General features: G+C 39.5%; 1 protein-coding gene across 1 annotated transcript in view; it reads right to left on the bottom strand.

Annotated features, from left to right (window-relative positions):
* The window catches only part of CPAMD8 (C3 and PZP like alpha-2-macroglobulin domain containing 8), a 160537-nt gene that overhangs the window by 117473 nt on the left and 25400 nt on the right, over positions 1-17664 (bottom strand). Inside the window, exons 10-11 of the mRNA XM_027845395.1 lie at positions 15266-15374; positions 8207-8434 (exon numbers count right to left, since the gene is read on the bottom strand). Coding sequence (XP_027701196.1) covers positions 8207-8434; positions 15266-15374 — 337 coding nt within the window. The remainder of the gene's footprint in view (positions 1-8206; positions 8435-15265; positions 15375-17664) is intronic.

The following is a 17664-nucleotide window of genomic DNA, read 5'->3' as shown; positions in this document are numbered from 1 at the left end:
GAGAAAGACAAAGAGAAAAGACCTATATGCAAAAAACATCAATAGCAGCACTCTTTACTGTAGCAAAGACTTGGAAGTAAAGTGGATGCTCAACACCTGGAGAATGACTGAACAAATTATGATATATGAATGGGATATAAAGGACAGATGGAATATAATATATATATTATTTATATATATATATAATGTAATATAAGTAATATAAAGGACAGATTCAGAGAAACTTGGGAAGATGTATGTGAACTTATACAGAGTGAAGTGAGCAGAACCAGGAAAATAATTTATACAATGATTACAGCACTATAAAGGAAAACAAATTTGAAAAACCTAAGAACTCTGATCAGTGTTATAAACAATTATAACCGCAAGAAGTGTAATGATGAAGCATACTCCTCACCTCTTAGTAGAGAGATAATAGGCTATTGGTGCAGAAGGACATATACATTTTCAGATATGACCAATATCTGCTCAACTATACTTCCATGCTATGGGGAGGAGATGTGTGTGTGTGTGTGTGTGTGTATGTGTGTGTGTGTGTGCATGTGTGTGTGTGTGTGTGTGTGTAGGGAGAAGTAATGATTAAAAAAAGAAAAGCATATCAAATTTAAAAATACACAAAAGAGAGCAGAATTAAGTTCAGAAGAGAACACAGAAAAGTAGGGCAGTGTTGGCACTATCATGTTCAATTTAATATGTACTTTTAAAAACCCCAAGTTATATATAACAAATTCATGTTTTTATGTACAGTTCTCTTTTTCTGTGCTTTGCATATGGACATCTGAATGTTTGTTGATGTTTACAATAAAAATTTAATTAATTTTTAAAAAATTGCCTATAGTCACATAGATAGTAAGTAGCAGAGCCTGAATTCAAAAATGATTCTAAATTCAATGCTCTTATAATATGTAATTATATCAACAGACACAGAAAGTCTTAGATAAAATATAGTTTTTATTTAAAAACCCTTAAAATCATAAACATAGAAGGGCAATTCTTAACATGATAAAAACTGCAAACATCAAACCAAAAGCTATCATTATTTGTAATGAAGAAACACAAAAAGCTTTCTCAATAAATACAGACATAAAGCAAGGATATTTCTTCTCTCCACTACTATTTGGCATAATTCTGGTAATGATTATAGTAGCAATAGCAATAAAACAATAGAAATTAATAAGCAGAATTAGTAAGAGGAATGAATGAATAAATGAAAAATATTTATTAAGCACTTACCATATGCTAGCCACTAAGGAAACAAATAGAAAAGCAAGACAGCCCTGCTGTGAAGAAGTTCACATTCTAATGATCCATCCATTCTGGAGAGCAATTTGGAACTATGCCCAAAGGGCTATAAAAATGTGCATGCCCTTTGACCCAGCAATAGCACTTCTAGGGTCATATCCTAAAGAGATCCTACAAATAGGAAAAGGACCCACATGTACAAAAATATTTATAGCAGCTCCTTTTGTGGTGACAAAGAATCGAAAATTGAGAGGATGCTGGGGAATGGCTGAACAAGTTGTGGTATATGAACGTAACAGAATACTATTGTGCCATAAGAAATGATGAGCAAGTGGACTTTAGAAAAACCTGGAAAGACTCGTATGGTCTGATGCTGAGTGAAGTGAGCAGAACAAGGAGAACGTTGTACACAGTAACAGCCACGTTGTATGATGATTCATATTGATAGACTTAACCCTTCTCAGCAATACAAGGATCTAAGACATCTCCAAAGGCCTCATGATTGAAAATACTATCCACATCCAGAGAAAGAACTACAGAGTTTGAACGCAAATTGAAGCATACTCTTTGCTCTTTTTTTCCCTTCTATTTTGTCCTGTTTCTGGTGGTTCCTCCTATTAGTTCTAATTCTTACTTACAACATCACTAAAGTTAAAATATGTTTAATAGGAATATATATGTATAGCCTATATCAGATTGCACACCGTCTTGGGGAGGGAGGTGGGGAGGGAGGGGGATAAAAATTTAAAACTCAAAAGCTTATGGAAGTGATTGTGGACAATTCAAAATAAATTAATTAAAACTTTTAAAAAAGTTCACACTCTAATGAGAAGATGACATATTTAGGAGGTTTTAGCTACAAGTCACACAAAAAGGTCCCATGCTCCTCAGGATGCTGTAGCAAAGCAAACAGCAATGCATGTTTTTTAACAACATTTCCATTAATAAAAACTTATTGCTTTTGCTGTTGAACTATTTGACAGCACCAAGGACTTTGTTAACAAGAGCCTTCTTTTGGGGGGGTCTTCAGTAGCTATGGCTGCTGAGGCAAGGACTGTGTCACCTGTAGAGAAAGTTCTCAGATCACATAGCCGGAAGAACTGCCTTTTGGATTATGGCTGACGGGGCACAGCTGGAAGTAGGGCTGGTGGTCAGAAGGGAGGGTGCTGCTGTTCCAGGGCTCTTGGACTTAACTGCCCAGCACTGACAGTTGGTCAATGGTTGACAGTGGTGGTGGCATGGTTGGCAGCCTCCTTCACAAGAGCTAGTCCTCTCATTGATGGATGCAAAGGCAGTCAGGCCAATAGCCTAGGGTAGGGGAACACTGCTATCCCTGGGGCTCTTGAGGAGAAGGTCCTGGGTTTTCTTGACCATGATCTGAGGGAAGAGGAACATTGAGGTAGTTTTCCCAGTCTGACAAATCCCAGTTCCTCAAGATGCCTTACTGCTTCTGCTAGACTGATTTTCCTGTTCTATCAATTCTAGCTGGTTGACAGCGGGTGGTAATGGTGGTGGGTAAATGCAGGTTCCTTTCCACAAAGGTGCTCCCCTAGATGATAGATGATGGTTACCAGCACTGGGGCAGAAGCAGGACCAGCAGTCTGGGAGGCACAGTTATTCCTGGACTTCTTAGGTTAACCTACCCACTGGAAGTAGCTGGTCAGCAATTGGTGCTGGGGATGGTGTGCCTCTTCTCCACGACAGTGTCTTCCCTTAGTGGTTTCAGGGATCAAGCAGGAAGCAGGGCTGGTGTTTTGGAGAGCACTACTATTCCTGGGCTTCTTGGACTGAGAATCCTGGGTTGTCTACACCAGGGTCTGAGGGGAGATAGTAGTTGATGGTAGAGAGTTGACCCACCTGGAATATTTTGCCTCCTGTGTCTGCTTTAGCGCTCCGTGCTGCTTCAGAGACAAAATGATCTCTATTTGTGACATGATGGTTTACTCAGAAAACCCCAGAAAACCCACATGTAGAATAACTGAGACAACAAATAGTTCTGATAAAGCAATAGGGTATAAAATAAAATTTTAAATATTATCACTATTTATGTATAACAATAAGAAAAAAACAGAAAGAAATGGAAGAAATATTACTCAAAATAACTACAAAATAGGTGATAGCTGATCTATGAACCAAGACACATTCACAAATTATATAAATATAATTATAAAATACTTCTTATCAAAATAAAGGAAGAACTAAGTAATACAGGAAAATGGAAGAGAATGCTCTTCACAATTATGGGCTTGGAAAAAATTTTTGCTAAACAAAGAAAAAAGATGATCATAAAAAAGGACAGTTTCCATTACATGAAATTGAAAAGCCTTTGTATAAACAAAATCAATGCAGCTATGATAAGAAAGGTAACTATCAATTGAGGAGAAAAATCTTTTTATCAAGTATCTTTGGTAAAGGTTTAGTAGTCAAGGTAAACAGGGAATTTAATACAAATATTTAAGACCAAGAGCCATTTCTCAATAGTAAGTGGTCAAAGAATATGAATGGTTTTAAAAATAATTGACAGCTATCAACAACCATACGAAAACTACATAACTAATAATTAAACATTTCTGAGGTTTCACCTTCCATCCATAAAACTGATTAAGAAGACAAAAGATGAAAACAGTCAATATTGGGAAGGCTACAATAAGGAACACTAAAACATTATTTGGTGGAGCAATGAATTGGAAAACAATTTTGAATAATGTGAGTAAACTCATTAAATTATTCAATGACCCAGGAATCTCACTGTTAGGCAATAAGACAATACCTTGAAGACAATAAGAAAAAAAAATCCCATAACATTCATCGTTGCTCTTTGTGTGTTAGCAAAGAACTAGAAACAATCTGTGTGCTCATCAATTGACAAATAGTGAAATAAGTTATGGTAGAATGTAATGAAACAGTGTTATACCAGAAGAAGCAGTACACATAAAGAAATACGAGATGACTCCCAGAGATATCTTAAATTCTACATGTCAAAAACTGAACTCATTATCTTTCCCTCTCTTCCAAACTTTCCTATTTCTGTCATACACCACCATCTTTTCAGTGTCACAGATGTGTAAGCAGAGAATTATCCTGGATTCTTCCAGTTAGCTGCTGATTCCTGCCATTTTAGCCTTCCTCTAGAATCCAATCGCTTCTCCTCACACAACTATGCCTTCACTCAGATCACCATCGCCTCTGGTCTGCACTATTGTGACAGTCTTCTCGTTGATCTCTCTGCTTCCAATCTCTCACCACTCTGGTCCATTTTACACAATACTGCCTTGGGAATTTTCTTTAAATGCATGTAAAATATCAATTCCTCTGGTTAGCTTTAAAAGTCCAACACAACCTGTTCGCAACCTCTCTTTTCAGCCTCAGTGGACACTTCTCCTGCACTCTGTGACGTAGCCAAACAGACCTTCTCCTTGTTCTTCAATCACCACACTCTTTCTACCATCTCCATGACTTTGCACTGGCTGCTTTCCACACCTGGGATGTATTCCTTCCTTACCTCCACCTCATACAGTCCCTGTTTTCCTTTAAGATGCAGCTAGACATCATCTTCTACATGAATCCTTTCCTGATCTTCCCCACTACTAATGCCTCTCTCTTATAGTACCACGTGTTTGACTATTTTGTGTGTGTGTGTGTGTGTGTGTGTGTGTATATATGTATGTATGTATGTGTATATATCTATATATATCTATATATATACATATACTTTAAATTTGTGCCATACATATTTTTATACGCACTTGTCTCTCCTATTAGAACGTAAGCTCACTGCAAGTAGGTATGTTTCTTTCTTTGTACTTGCCAGTGCCTAGCACATAGTAGGTATTTAATAAATAATTATAAATTGACAGATTGAATGAATTGTTGCACAGTGAAGTAATCAGAACCAGTGGAAAAAACCTCACTTACTCACACAATGTGAGAATTGAGAGGGACTTTAATAGCCATGTAGTTCAAGTTATACATGAAAGGAATCCCCACTATGACTAATAAGAAGTCATCCAGTCTCCAAAGAGGGAGACTCACCCCTTCTCCAGGCAGCACATTCAACTTTTGTATAGCTGCAATTATCAGGAATTATTTACTAATATCAAGCTTTAATTGGTCCCTTTGCAGTTTCTACCTATGGCTCCTGGTTCTGCCCTCAGGGAACAAACAGAACGAGTTGAATCCTTCCTTCATACAGCAGCCCTTCAAACCCAGTTCTTCTGTCCTTCCTCGGCCTTCTCTTCTCCAGGATGAATATCTCCAGTTCCTTCAATCAATCTTCCTTTGACATAGACTTACAACCATTAAACATCCTGGCTGCCCTCGTCTGGATGCTGTCTAACTTATCAATATCCTTCTTGAACTGTGAAGCACAGGACTGCACAGAATGCAGTCCTCCAGATGAGGTGCCATCTGACAAGGCCAGGCTACAATGAGATTATCACCTCCCTACTTCTGGATGTTATGCCCCTCATTGTATTCCAAGATCTCATTAGTTTTGGGGCTGCCATATCACACTACTGACTCATTTTACAATAACCCTGGAGTACACTAAAAATAGGCAGCTCAGTGGTGCAGTGGATAGAGCCTTGGAATTAGATGACTTGAATTCAAATCAGGCCTCAGATACTTACTAGCTGTGTGACCCTGGGCAAGTCACTTAACCCTGTTTGCCTCAGTTTCCTCATCTGTAAAATGAGCTGAAGGAAATGGCAAACCACTCCAGTATCTCTGCTAAGAAAACCCCAAATGGGGTCACAAAGAGTCAGACACAACTGAAACGGCTCAACAACACACTAAAAACACAAACTTTGTCTAACCCTACCTCTTACACTTAAAAGTCTGATTTTTCTTTTGTATGCAAGTTTCAGATAGTGCATTTATCCCTGCTGAATTCACACTATTAGATTTATCCCAGTACTCTAACCTGTCAAGACCTTTTTGTACTTTGACTCTGTCATTCAGGGTGTTAGCTGTCCCTCCTAACTGAATGACATCAGCAAATCTGATGAGCACATCATCTATGCCTTTTATCTAAGTCACTGATAAAAATGTTAAACAGCACAGAGCCAAGCACAGATCTCTAGAGCAGCACTTCTTAAATCGAAAAATCTGGCAACAGTAAAAAGGTTTCTGAACACACAAAGACCAAAAATTAATTCAAAATCAAATGCGTAATGAATCTGAGATGTTTCTGGCAGTGCTTGCCCATGTAGCATCGCACAACTTCACTGCAGCCTTGCTTCTGAACACACAACATGTGCACTTTGCACTGCACATGCTGTCATGCCATACAATGGCAACAAACACTGCCGAAATGAGAAAAGGGGTCACAAGTAGAAAAAGTTTAAGAAGCCCTGCTCTAGAGCACTCCACTGGAGATCTCCTGCCACCTTGTCATGGAACCATTAACAACTACTCTTAGAATGTAAACTGCCTACCAGTTCTGAACCCATCTAATTGTATTGTCATCCCATCTACTTATCTCTGTCTTCTAGAATAGTATGAGAAGCTTTGTAAAATCGAGGTCTTACTTAAATATAGGCCTTTGCCCATACCCCAGGGGACAATGACTCACGAGATTTGGGAGGAGGCACCCCCTTCCACTGGCAGTTATCAGACCTATACTCCCAAGCTCACCCTTACTACCTTTTTTTTGGCAATTGAGGTTAAGTGACTTGCCCAGAGTCATACAGCTAGTAAGTGTCAAGTGTTTAGTCTGAGGCCAGATTTGAACTCAGGTCGCCCTGACTTCAGGGCCAATGCTCTATCCACTGTGCCACCTACCTTCCCCGCTTACTACCTTTTGAACTTGGGGCACCAAGAAGTAGGAGGGCCATCAATGGGCAGGAAGTGGGAGCTGGGGAGAAAGCACCATGGAAAATGGAAGGGAGTGACCCGAAGGACACATTAGCAAGGTCTAGCCATGTTGTGGATGGGAGCTGGGCTGCTAAAACCCATTCAGGCAGGAAACTAAAGGCCCCCATTTTGGTTCTATCAAAAACTCTTGTTCTATCAAGAACCCTTTGTTCTGCGAAGAACTCTCCATCAAGAAGGCAAGCATGTTGCCTTGGAACCTGATCCCTCAAGGCTTGGGAAGTGTTTACCTTTGTGCGCATTTAAAATTTTACTTTGCTTTTTTAAGCCAGCAAAAGTGATAAAGTGATTTCATAGGAGTGCTTGGGACTGGAGAGGAGAGGAGCTTGGCCACATTCTTCTACTGTGCCCAGAAGATGGCCCTGTGAACTCTGGAAGAGCACTAGACTTGGAGTCAGGAAGACTTAAGTTTAAATCCTGCTTCAGACACATACCAGCTGTGTGACCCTGAGCAAGTAATTTAAAGTCTTCTCTTCTATAAAACGGGATAATAATAGTACCTCTCTTCCAGGGCTATTGTAAAGGATCAAATGAGGTATCTGTAAAGCCCTTTGCAAACCTTAAAGCTGTATATGAATGAGAGCCATCATTATGACCTTATTCTGGTTTAGTACCTTATAATTCTTCGTAGGACGGTCTACATATCTAGGGGCGTTTTGGATATGATGGAAGACAGAATACTGGACTCGCTGAACTTTTAAGGTCCTTTTCAGCCCTGTGACTCAATAAATGTAGATTATTGAATGCAAGCTACACCTTGAAAATAAAATCTATTTAAAATGCAAGCATGCCCTAAAAATAATTACCAAGGACTAAGCTATAAATTTTTTACTTTACATTTCTTCTCATTCAAGGAAAGTGCATTTTGTTCTGTTTTAACATAACTTATGTTATCATTCAATGTATGCTAAAAGTGTATACTAAAAGTGGGGTGATGGCCCACACTCAGGTTTTATACAAGGCAGTTTTGGGGAGGTGGGAAAGGGGAAGAGAGGGAGGAAAGCAAGGCTCATATTTGCATCACCATGGTACATACAATAACTTAAAGAAAGGTATCAGAATATCACTAAACACAACTCTAACAGGAACATACCTTTCCTCTGTAAGGCAGACCGGGTTTGAATTGCTTTCGGGTGTCCTTGCTATATCTGATCTCAATGAGCTGTTTCTGCACAGGGGTAGAATCATCAAATGTAACCTGCTGACTGCCATCAACACTGGTCACTGTGGCCCAAATGTTGACAGTGCCTCGAAAGTGCTCTGGAACATCTGCAGGCATCATATCCTTCACACACACGTCAAAGACCACAGAGCCGTGTATCTGAACGGGGAGTCAGGAAGAAAATGTTATATATTCAAACAACTTTTGGTGAAACTTTCCCTTTCTTCCAGGGTCTGGTACTTTGTTTCTCTTGGCAAGTAGGGGGTAAGCAGAATGTCAAAACTAAGCTAAACCCAAAATGAAACACAAATTTACAAACATCCGTCTTTCATAAAACTTTAATCTGAAAACTTGGTTGACAGGAGTGGTTTGTTTAATCCAGAGTTTTATTTATGCCATAAATAGGAAACCTCTAGCCCATGAGCTGGACTCTAGCCTTGGGCTCTTTCATGTAGCTCACCAGTTCATGCAACAGGACACGATAACTCTGTTGGGGCCTATGCCTGGGAGAAAGCAAAAGGGCTTCCAGGCTTTAGCAAAAATATTCTGCTTACTAGCTGTGTGACCCTGGGCAAGTCACTTAACCCCATTGCCCAGACCAAAAAGACAACAAAAAACAATATTCTGAATCAGCACCATAATGGAATATTATACCCTCCCCCATAATCGTGCCACCTCTATGATTGTGAACTCTTAAGTTCCCTTCTTTGTTCATAATCCCCTATCCTTCCACTTCTTCTGCCTCACTTCTCTTAAACTGATTCATTCTTCTGACTGGGACTTTCAGTCCCTCCATCCTTCTCTGGTCTCCCAACCCTACCTCTGCTTTGGCCTTGAGTCGTGACCAGTTCATCTATTTACTGTATATATGCTATATACCCTTTGCATCTGTTTTCCCCTCGTCCTAGTGCTATCGATGCCTTTGTTGTTGTTCGGCTGTGTCTGACTCTTCACGACCCCGTGGACCAGAGCATGCCATTACTATCCCTGGGGTTTTCTTGGCAAAGACACTGGAGTGGTTTGCCATTTCCTTCTCTAGTGGATTAAGGCAAACAGAGGTTAAGTGACTTACTCAGAGTTACACAGCTAATAAGTATCTGAGCGTGGATTTGAACTCAGGTCTTCCTGACTCCAAGCCCACCATTCCGTTCACTGAGCCATCGAGCTGATGTCTTACTAATCTTCAACCCTTGGTTACTTTCACTATCTATTTTTTCCATTATTACACCAATGCTGCTGAATGCCACTGGAGGAAGTTTCAAAACTGTATTTTCGCTGGATCCATTACCAATCCATACTAGTTAATCTCAACATAGACCTCACTGCTACATACTTCCCTGATTGAATCACTTAGAAATATATCAGGTTCAAGAGCTGATTTTTTTTCTTTAGGAGTTCACATTTATGGCTCATTCAATTTCTCTGAGATTGAGTTGTTTTAGGTTTCTACTTCCTATTTTGCTAATTTGAGTATTTTGTACTTTTGAAGATATTGATTTATTTCCTTTAAGCTCTAGTTTTGGTGGCATGTAGTTTCTGAGGATGGTGGCTTCTGACAATTTTCTTATCCCGTCCACTGTGAATTCACCATTCTCATTTTGATTTTGGCAATCTGGGTTCTGTCTCTTACTTTATTTTGCTTAAATGAGCTAAAGTTTTCTCAACTTTCTTGTTTTTTTTTTTTAAAGGCTCTTGTTTTGATTGATTTCTACTTTGATTTTCAAATTTTCTTTTGCACTTGTTTTTCCAAATTAGGGTTTTTTTTCTTCTCTTTTTCTCTAAACACAGCATTAAATTTCTTCAGTTATTTTAGCTTAATCTATTTTAAGGTACCTCTTTTCCCACCAGCTCTCTTCCATTCACCCACAACAATCCTTCCACCTCCCACTTTTTACTCCTTTCCCTAGTCTTGGAGTTAATATAACTTATTAGTTCCTTTTTCTTCATTTTATCTAGCTATTTAATTCTTCCCTTCTTTTCCCCTGTCAGTTATGCAGTCAAGTAAAACCTGTCTTCCTCTCCTCCCCTTCAACCTGTTTTGTACATTAGTTTTTTTAACTTCATTTTCTGTGATTTTTTAAAAAGGATTTCTTTCCCTCGTTCTCTTTGTTATTAATTTCCACTTTCTGTCTATTCTAGACTTTTATTCTAGACTCATGGCCTTTATACATATTTAGTCCTTCTTCAGTCTCTCTACTCCTCATGGAATTAAAATTTTTAAGCTACCTATTTTGAGTTCCTTCTCCTAAACAGTATCTATATTATTGCCTTGTAGATCTTCCACCTTACTTTTTTTTTTCTGTTGTACCTCACTCTTAGAAATACCAATTCCTGCAGGTGATAGAAAGGATATTGTCCTATGGTAGAAATTTTCCTGTCCCTGACCGTACAGTTCATCACTACCTTTGCCCTCCCCGTGGTGATTTTTTTTCTCATTTGTCTTAAAATCTCCTCCCTGGATCCACGCCCTTCTACTCTTTTGGGTGTCAGTTGTCCCTAGCAGCCATGATTCCCCTTCTCCTGAAGCAGATTGACTGGTTTCTCTGAGCTCCAAATTCCTGCAGATTATACCCACTTCTCTTTACAAAAGACCTCTCTTCTCCCACAGGAACATTCATCAGTGCTACTCCCTCCTTCGCACCCTCGAATTCTACAACTCAGTCCCACAAAAACACTGATTCAGCTGAACAAGTTGTGGTATATGAATGTAATGGAATACTACTGTGCAATAAGAAATGATGAGCAGGTAGATTTCAGAAAAACCTGGAAAGATTTGTACAAACTGACACAAAATGAAATGAGCAGAACCAAGAAAACACTGTACACAGTAACAGCAACACTGTATGATGATCAAGTAGGAATAATTTAGCTTTCATCAGCAACACAAGGATCTAAGACTGGTACAAAGGACCCATGATGGAAAATGCTGGGGGCAGCTAGGTGTCACAGTGGATAGAGCTCTGGCTTTGGAGTCAGGAAGACCTGAGTTCAAATCCAGCCTCAGACACTTGACACTTATTAGCTATGTGACTCTGGGCAAGTCACTTAACCCTGATTGCCTCACCAAAAAGCAAAAAATAAAATGAAAACGCTATCCATTTCCAGATAAAGAACTGATGGGCTGTGAATGCACATTGAAGCATACTTTTTTCCCACTTTATTTTTTTCATAATTTTTTTCCATTTGATCTGTTTTTTCTTTCACAACTGTGACTAACACAGAAATATAATTTACACAATTGTACATGTATAATCTATATCAAATTGCTTACCATTTTAGGAAGAGGGAAGGGGAGGGAGGGAGAAAAATCTGGAACTCAAAATCTTGTAAAAACGAATGCTAATAAGTGTCTTGACATACAATTGGGAAAAAATAAAATGTTACTTTAAAAAATACATGAATTCACCTGTAGGTGGTTCACTGGGAGGTTTAGTCCATGATGTTGAGGCTTATTTCTCCACCATTACTTCTATTTGACTTGTGGGCAAGTAAGAGTTGGGTCTAGAGTCAGGAAGACCTGAGTTCAGACACTCACTAGCTGTGTGACTGTAGGCAAATCACTTAACCTCTGTTTGCTTCAGTTTCCTCAACTATAAAAAGGACATAATATTAACATCTACCTCCCAGAGCTGTGGTGAGGATCAAACGAGTTAACAGTTGTAAAGCACTTAGCATAGTCCCCGGCACATAGCAAGTGCTATATAAATATTAGCTTTTATCATTATTGTCCTTGTCTTGCATACAATTAGAAAAAAAAATCTTAATGGCCTCTGTTATTTTGTTGTTGCTGTCTTTGGTGGCTGTATTTGTTTGTCCTTATATTTCTGTTGTCTGGAATGTTCGAGAAGCAAATAATTTCCTCAGATCTGGTTTTCTAGAATGTTTCTACTGCCTCTTTTTAAAATAAACATCCATCCTTTTTCCATTAATGGTTAGGATCAGGTTTGCAGGTTTGGTCATCTTGGGTTGCATATTGAAGCCCTTTTCCTCTTAGGAAAACATTACTCCATTTCCTTCTGCAGTTTCTGGTGAGTGCATAATATCTTGGGTTATTCAGATTTCCTTTCCTTTATATTTGAGAGGCCTGCATGATTTAGGCTGCCTTTCCTTGATGTTTAGGGGGTCTTTTTCTGATTGCTTAACAAAATGTTTTTTTTAATGTTGAAGTTCTGGAATTTGATGAAATTTTAGGTGAGTTGAACTTGGGGATTCTCACTATTGAGTCCAGTGGATTCTTCAAATTTTTTTTACTTTGCTCTCCATTTCCAATACTCCTGTGCAATTTTCTTTAAGGATTTCCTAAAATACAGTATTCAAGGTTCTTACATCATCATTTTTTCTGGAAAATCAATAGTTCTCACAGAAATATAGATTCAAAGCTAGAAAGGAACTTAGACGTCATCTAGTCCAACCCCCTCATTTAAAAGATGAGGCAACAGGCTCAGAAAGGTTGAGAGGTCTAGGGTCATATAACTAAGAAAGTGTTGGAGGCAAGATTTGAATTTATGTTTTCTTGACTCCAAGTCCCAAGCTCTATCCATATGCCACCTAGTTGCCTCTCTGAGTTTTTCATCAAGGTCAATTGCTATTGCTTGTGCAGGTATCAAGTGTTCTTCCTATTTTGTTTATCATATTTTGTCCTAATATTTCTTGTTGCATCACTGCAGTTTCACGATCTATATCTGCTATTCCCCATTACAAAGTGGCCATCATTCTATTCAGATCCTCTACCTTCAATATTGCATATAACCTCATACTTCAAAAAAATTCCATTCTCCCTCATCTTAATTTTTTTTATTCTTTATTACAAAGAATAGTTCTTTGTTAGGGATTGAAGGGGAAGATGCAATAGAAAATGTAGGAGATGTTAAAAAAATCAATAAACTATTTATTTACAAAAATAAAATTCCTCACTTTCTGCTCTAAACCACCAATTTCCTTTTCATAGCTTTAATTTCTCTTTTTCTTTCTTTCTGATTATTTAATCAAGTTTCTCAGCTATTTTCAGATCTTTTGAAGTTGTTGCAAACTAATTTCTATTTTCTTATTCTGGAGCTATCTCCTTGTATTCTTTCCTTTATTGTATTTATTCATTGGGTTATTTTTGTTTGCTCACCTCAAATTCAGTCTCTTGCTGGCTTTTTTGTAGGATTTTCCTTGACAGATATCATTATCATCATCATCTTCTTCTTCTTCCTTTTCTTCTTCCTCTTCTCTTCTTCCTTCTCTTCTGCTGTTTTTCTACTTCATTTGTTTCATGTCTTGCTGTTTTGAGTCAATGAAGGGGACCTGAACTTTGACATGACTATTCAACCAGCCACGTTGTGGGAACACCTTCTGACTGAATTTTTATCATATTTTCTACAAAGAGGAAGCTCCAAACTTTCTCCTTAAGACCTCTAGGCCACCCCTATTCCTTATTCAGCAGCAGCAGAACTTGCTTCCTAATACACTGAGAAAATAGAAGGGATTGTCTGGAGCTCCTTCATCTCCTCTGCTCACACCTCAAAATTCATCTATCTCTTCACCCACCAGGGCTCTTCTCCGTTGCTCAGGTCTCTAAGGAAGAGGCATTCCTTTTCTTTACTTCCTAACAAATATGTATTGAAGACCTACTATGTGAAAAGCATTGTGTTGGGCACGGAGAATAAATGTAAAGACAAAAACAGAAGTCCCTACCCTCCAAGAGCTTACATTCAACTATATATAACACATAGAAATGTAAGGGTGAGGATCAATTGAGTCAATCAATTACCCCACCTCACATAAAGGCAATGACAAAATGCTCTACCCTGATACCTTTGTCAGACAGATCAAACAAAGGTGTGAACCAAGTATGAATAAGGACTTGACATTAATTGATCAATCTTAGGCTTCAGACTAAGTACTAAAAGTCCTTGATTACTTTAGAAGTCCTTGAAAGCCATAAGATGCAACAAAATGATGTCATACAAGAAATGTGTTTGGATGGTTGAGGGACTTAGTCAGAACTGTGGGGCTCATAGAAATCCAGCAGGTTGGGGTTGTGAGAGTAACCTCAGGGCATGTGCTACAGAAAGGTAACAAATACATGGGCCTCTGAGGAGAGACAGGCTTTGCAAAGGAGGTGATACCTGAGCTGACCCTTGAAGGAAGTTAAAGATTAATGGAAGGAGAGGAGAGAAGGGAGAACAGTTCAGGCCCAAAGATGAAAGATGAAATGGTAAATTTGTGGAATAACTAGTTGTCCAATTTGACAGAAGGGAGTACTATGAAGTCTGGAAAGTAAGTGATGATGCAGCCAAAGAGCCTAAGCAGTGCTCAACCTAAGGGAAGTAAGACCAATAAAGGGCAATGCCAAGAAAGCCAAAGAAAGAGAAAGTACCCAAGAGGAGGGGTGGCCAACACTGTCAAAAGGTGTAGGGAAGTCAAGTAAGAGAAGCCCTTACAAAGTCCACTGGATTTAGCTAAGGATCAACAAGTGTGTGGGAAGTTAGGCCGTCAAGGTAACAAGCATACATGACTTCCTACAAATTTGCCTATAAAAGGGAGAAGAGATCTTGAATGACATTTTGAAGGGATGGAAAGGTCAAGGAACCAGTAGATGAGAGACTGAAAGTGTGAGAGAAAAAGAGAGAATGATGGAAGGGGCAAGCTAGAAGACACAGGGGGATATCTGACTTAACTCAATTGCATAAATACTTAAGTACCTACTACATTCATAAGGCAAAGATGCTAGCAATCTTCCTCTGAGACTAAAGCAAAGGTGGAAAGAAGGTGAGGGGGAGATTTGGGGTGGTCTATCAGGGTATTGAGGTATGTAGCAAGAGAAAAAGAGGTAGCTCAAGAAGATGGTCTGAATTTTCCCTATCAAAGCTCATGTCTCTGTTCATGTCCTCGATCCCCTCCCCTCCCAGCTTTTCTGAGAGCTTTCCCTATCAGTCATCCCCCTCCTCTCATCTTCAGTTTCTCCCTTTCTACTGCTCTCCCACAGCTCACAAACTTCCTTACCTCCATAGTTCTGAGAACAGGGTGTCCCACTTCATGTCTATAGTAGCCCACACCATTTATAGTCATGTTGATCATTAACTTCCCAGTTACTGGCTTCCCAAAAGTATACCTGAAAGAGAAAGAAATGAAGTACTTACTTTGCAGAACCAAGAGATCACCACACATAAAATACCCTGGAAATCCTTTAATGCTTTAATGGATCAAATCACAAAATCATAGACTCTCAGATGCTGTCGTTGTTCAGTCCTGTCTGACTCTTTGTGACCCCATTTGGGGTTGTCTTGGCAAAGATACTGGACTGGTTTGACATTGCCTTGGGCTCATTTTACAGATGAGGAAACTGAGGCAAACAGGGTCAAGTGGTTTGCCTAGCATCACACAGCTAGTGTCTGAGGCCAGATCTAAACTCAGGTCTTCCTGACTCCAGCTGTATCCACTGTGACTCTTAAAACTGAAGAGAAACTCAGAGGGCAACTTGAACAGAAGTTCCCTGTACAATGTACCAAACAAGTGGCTCCAGAGAAAGGAATTCCCCTATCTGCTGAGGCAGTCCCTCGGCACAGCTCTGTTAGGAAATTTTTTTTTAGATCAAGCTTAAATCTGCCCTGCAATTTCCACCTACTGTTTCTATACCTGTTATCTGAGGCAAAGCAGAACCAATCTGATCTCTCATGGTAGCGATACACATACACACACACACACACACACACACACACACACACACACAGAGGTACCCTCCTCTCTCAGAAATCAGTAAGCAGGTTACGGGCCGGCCCTTGGGTGCTGCCTCATCAATGAAACAGCCCTTTGAGACTGTGGCCCCTTGGAAAGCGACACAACTCTATTAGAAGTTAACGGGCATTCATGTACATTAATCTCCAGTAATGCAAGTTAGGGTCACCTTGGCTGCTGTGTCATACTGATAACAGTATTTTAAGGTTTACCAAATACTTCACCTAATTATTTCATTTGATTTGATCCTCACAACAATCCTGGGAAGTGGGTGCTAGTATCATAGCCATTTTACAGATGGGGAAACTGAGGCTGAAAAAGGCTGAGAAGCTAACTGACATAACTAGTAAATGTCTACGGACAGATTGGAATTCAGGTTTCCCTCACCTCTAGTACAGGGCTCAATGAGATGCCCTCTGTAAACTGCTTAGCACAAGGCTTGGAGCATAGTAGGCACTTAACCCATGCTTGCTCACTTCCCTTCCCCTTCCCTCTTCCTACCACGACTGAGAGAAGATGGGTTGGTCACATAGCAAGAAGGAGGGATAAAAAGTTGGCAGCACGAATACTCCATTGATATCCTCAGGATATCTGAAGGAGGGCCTTGGACACACTGCGGGGGCCCCAGCAGCACACTTGTGGGGAGACACGGACAGACACCATGAGTCACAATCTGAGTTACTGGAAGGACTGCTGACTCACATTGAGCTTGCAAGGCTGCTGATCTACTTCAGATGAACTCCTGCCAAACACATTTCTCCCATCTTATATTTATGAAGACGATTTTTTAAATTTTTAAATTTTTTGGCAATTGGGGTTAAGTGACTTGCCCAGGGTCCCACAGCTAGTAAGTGTCAAGTATTTGGTCTGAGGCTGGGTTTGAACTCAGGTCCCTTCTGACTTTAGGGCCGGTGCTCTATCCACTGCGCCACCTAGCTGCCCCCTGAAGATGATTTTTTAAAAACCAAGTCTAAGACTTTTTATTCATCGTTACTAAATGTCATCTTCTTAGGTTAGGTTAGGTTCAACATATTTGTCTTCAAGTTTGCTTTGGATCTCGATTCTGCCATCTACTGTATTGGCTGCCCCTCCCTCCATAAATCTGATAAGCAATGCTCTCTATGCCTTTAACCAAGTCATTAATAAAAAAACTCTAAAGGGCACAGGGCCAACCACAGATCTCTGGAGCACTTCACTACAGATTTACTTCCAAAATGACAACCAACCATTCAAGACTGTATTTGGGTTAAAATTGTACAACCAGTTCTGATTCTATTCAATTGTACTACTGTCTAGCTCTTTTCTCTCTAGCCTGTCCATAGGAATAGCATAGAGACTTGGTCAAACCCTTTCCTTTGATCTACATAAGCTATATTTCAAGCATCCTTCTAATCTACCAGTATAGTAAGCCTAGAAATGAAATCAGTCTTGCGTGACCTGTTCCTGATGACTCTTTGAGATCACTGCTTCCTTTCCTAAATGACTCACCAACTGCCCCTTTATCATCTTTGAGTTCTTCATTGTGGATAACTATTCCAGCAAGAACAATTCAGCTACACGTTCTCATCCTAGGTGATTCTCGTCCAATTTCTTTTATAGCTCCTCCATTGACGATCCATCCAACGCACTGGAGGTCTTCCTCTAGGTCTTGATACATCTTACGGGTA

Source organism: Vombatus ursinus, unplaced genomic scaffold (genome assembly GCF_900497805.2).
Source record: "Vombatus ursinus unplaced genomic scaffold, bare-nosed wombat genome assembly UNPS02014961.1, whole genome shotgun sequence".
Lineage (NCBI taxonomy): Eukaryota > Metazoa > Chordata > Mammalia > Diprotodontia > Vombatidae > Vombatus > Vombatus ursinus.
The sequence above is the reverse complement of the archived record's forward strand: the minus strand, read 5'-3'. Positions and strand labels throughout refer to the sequence as shown.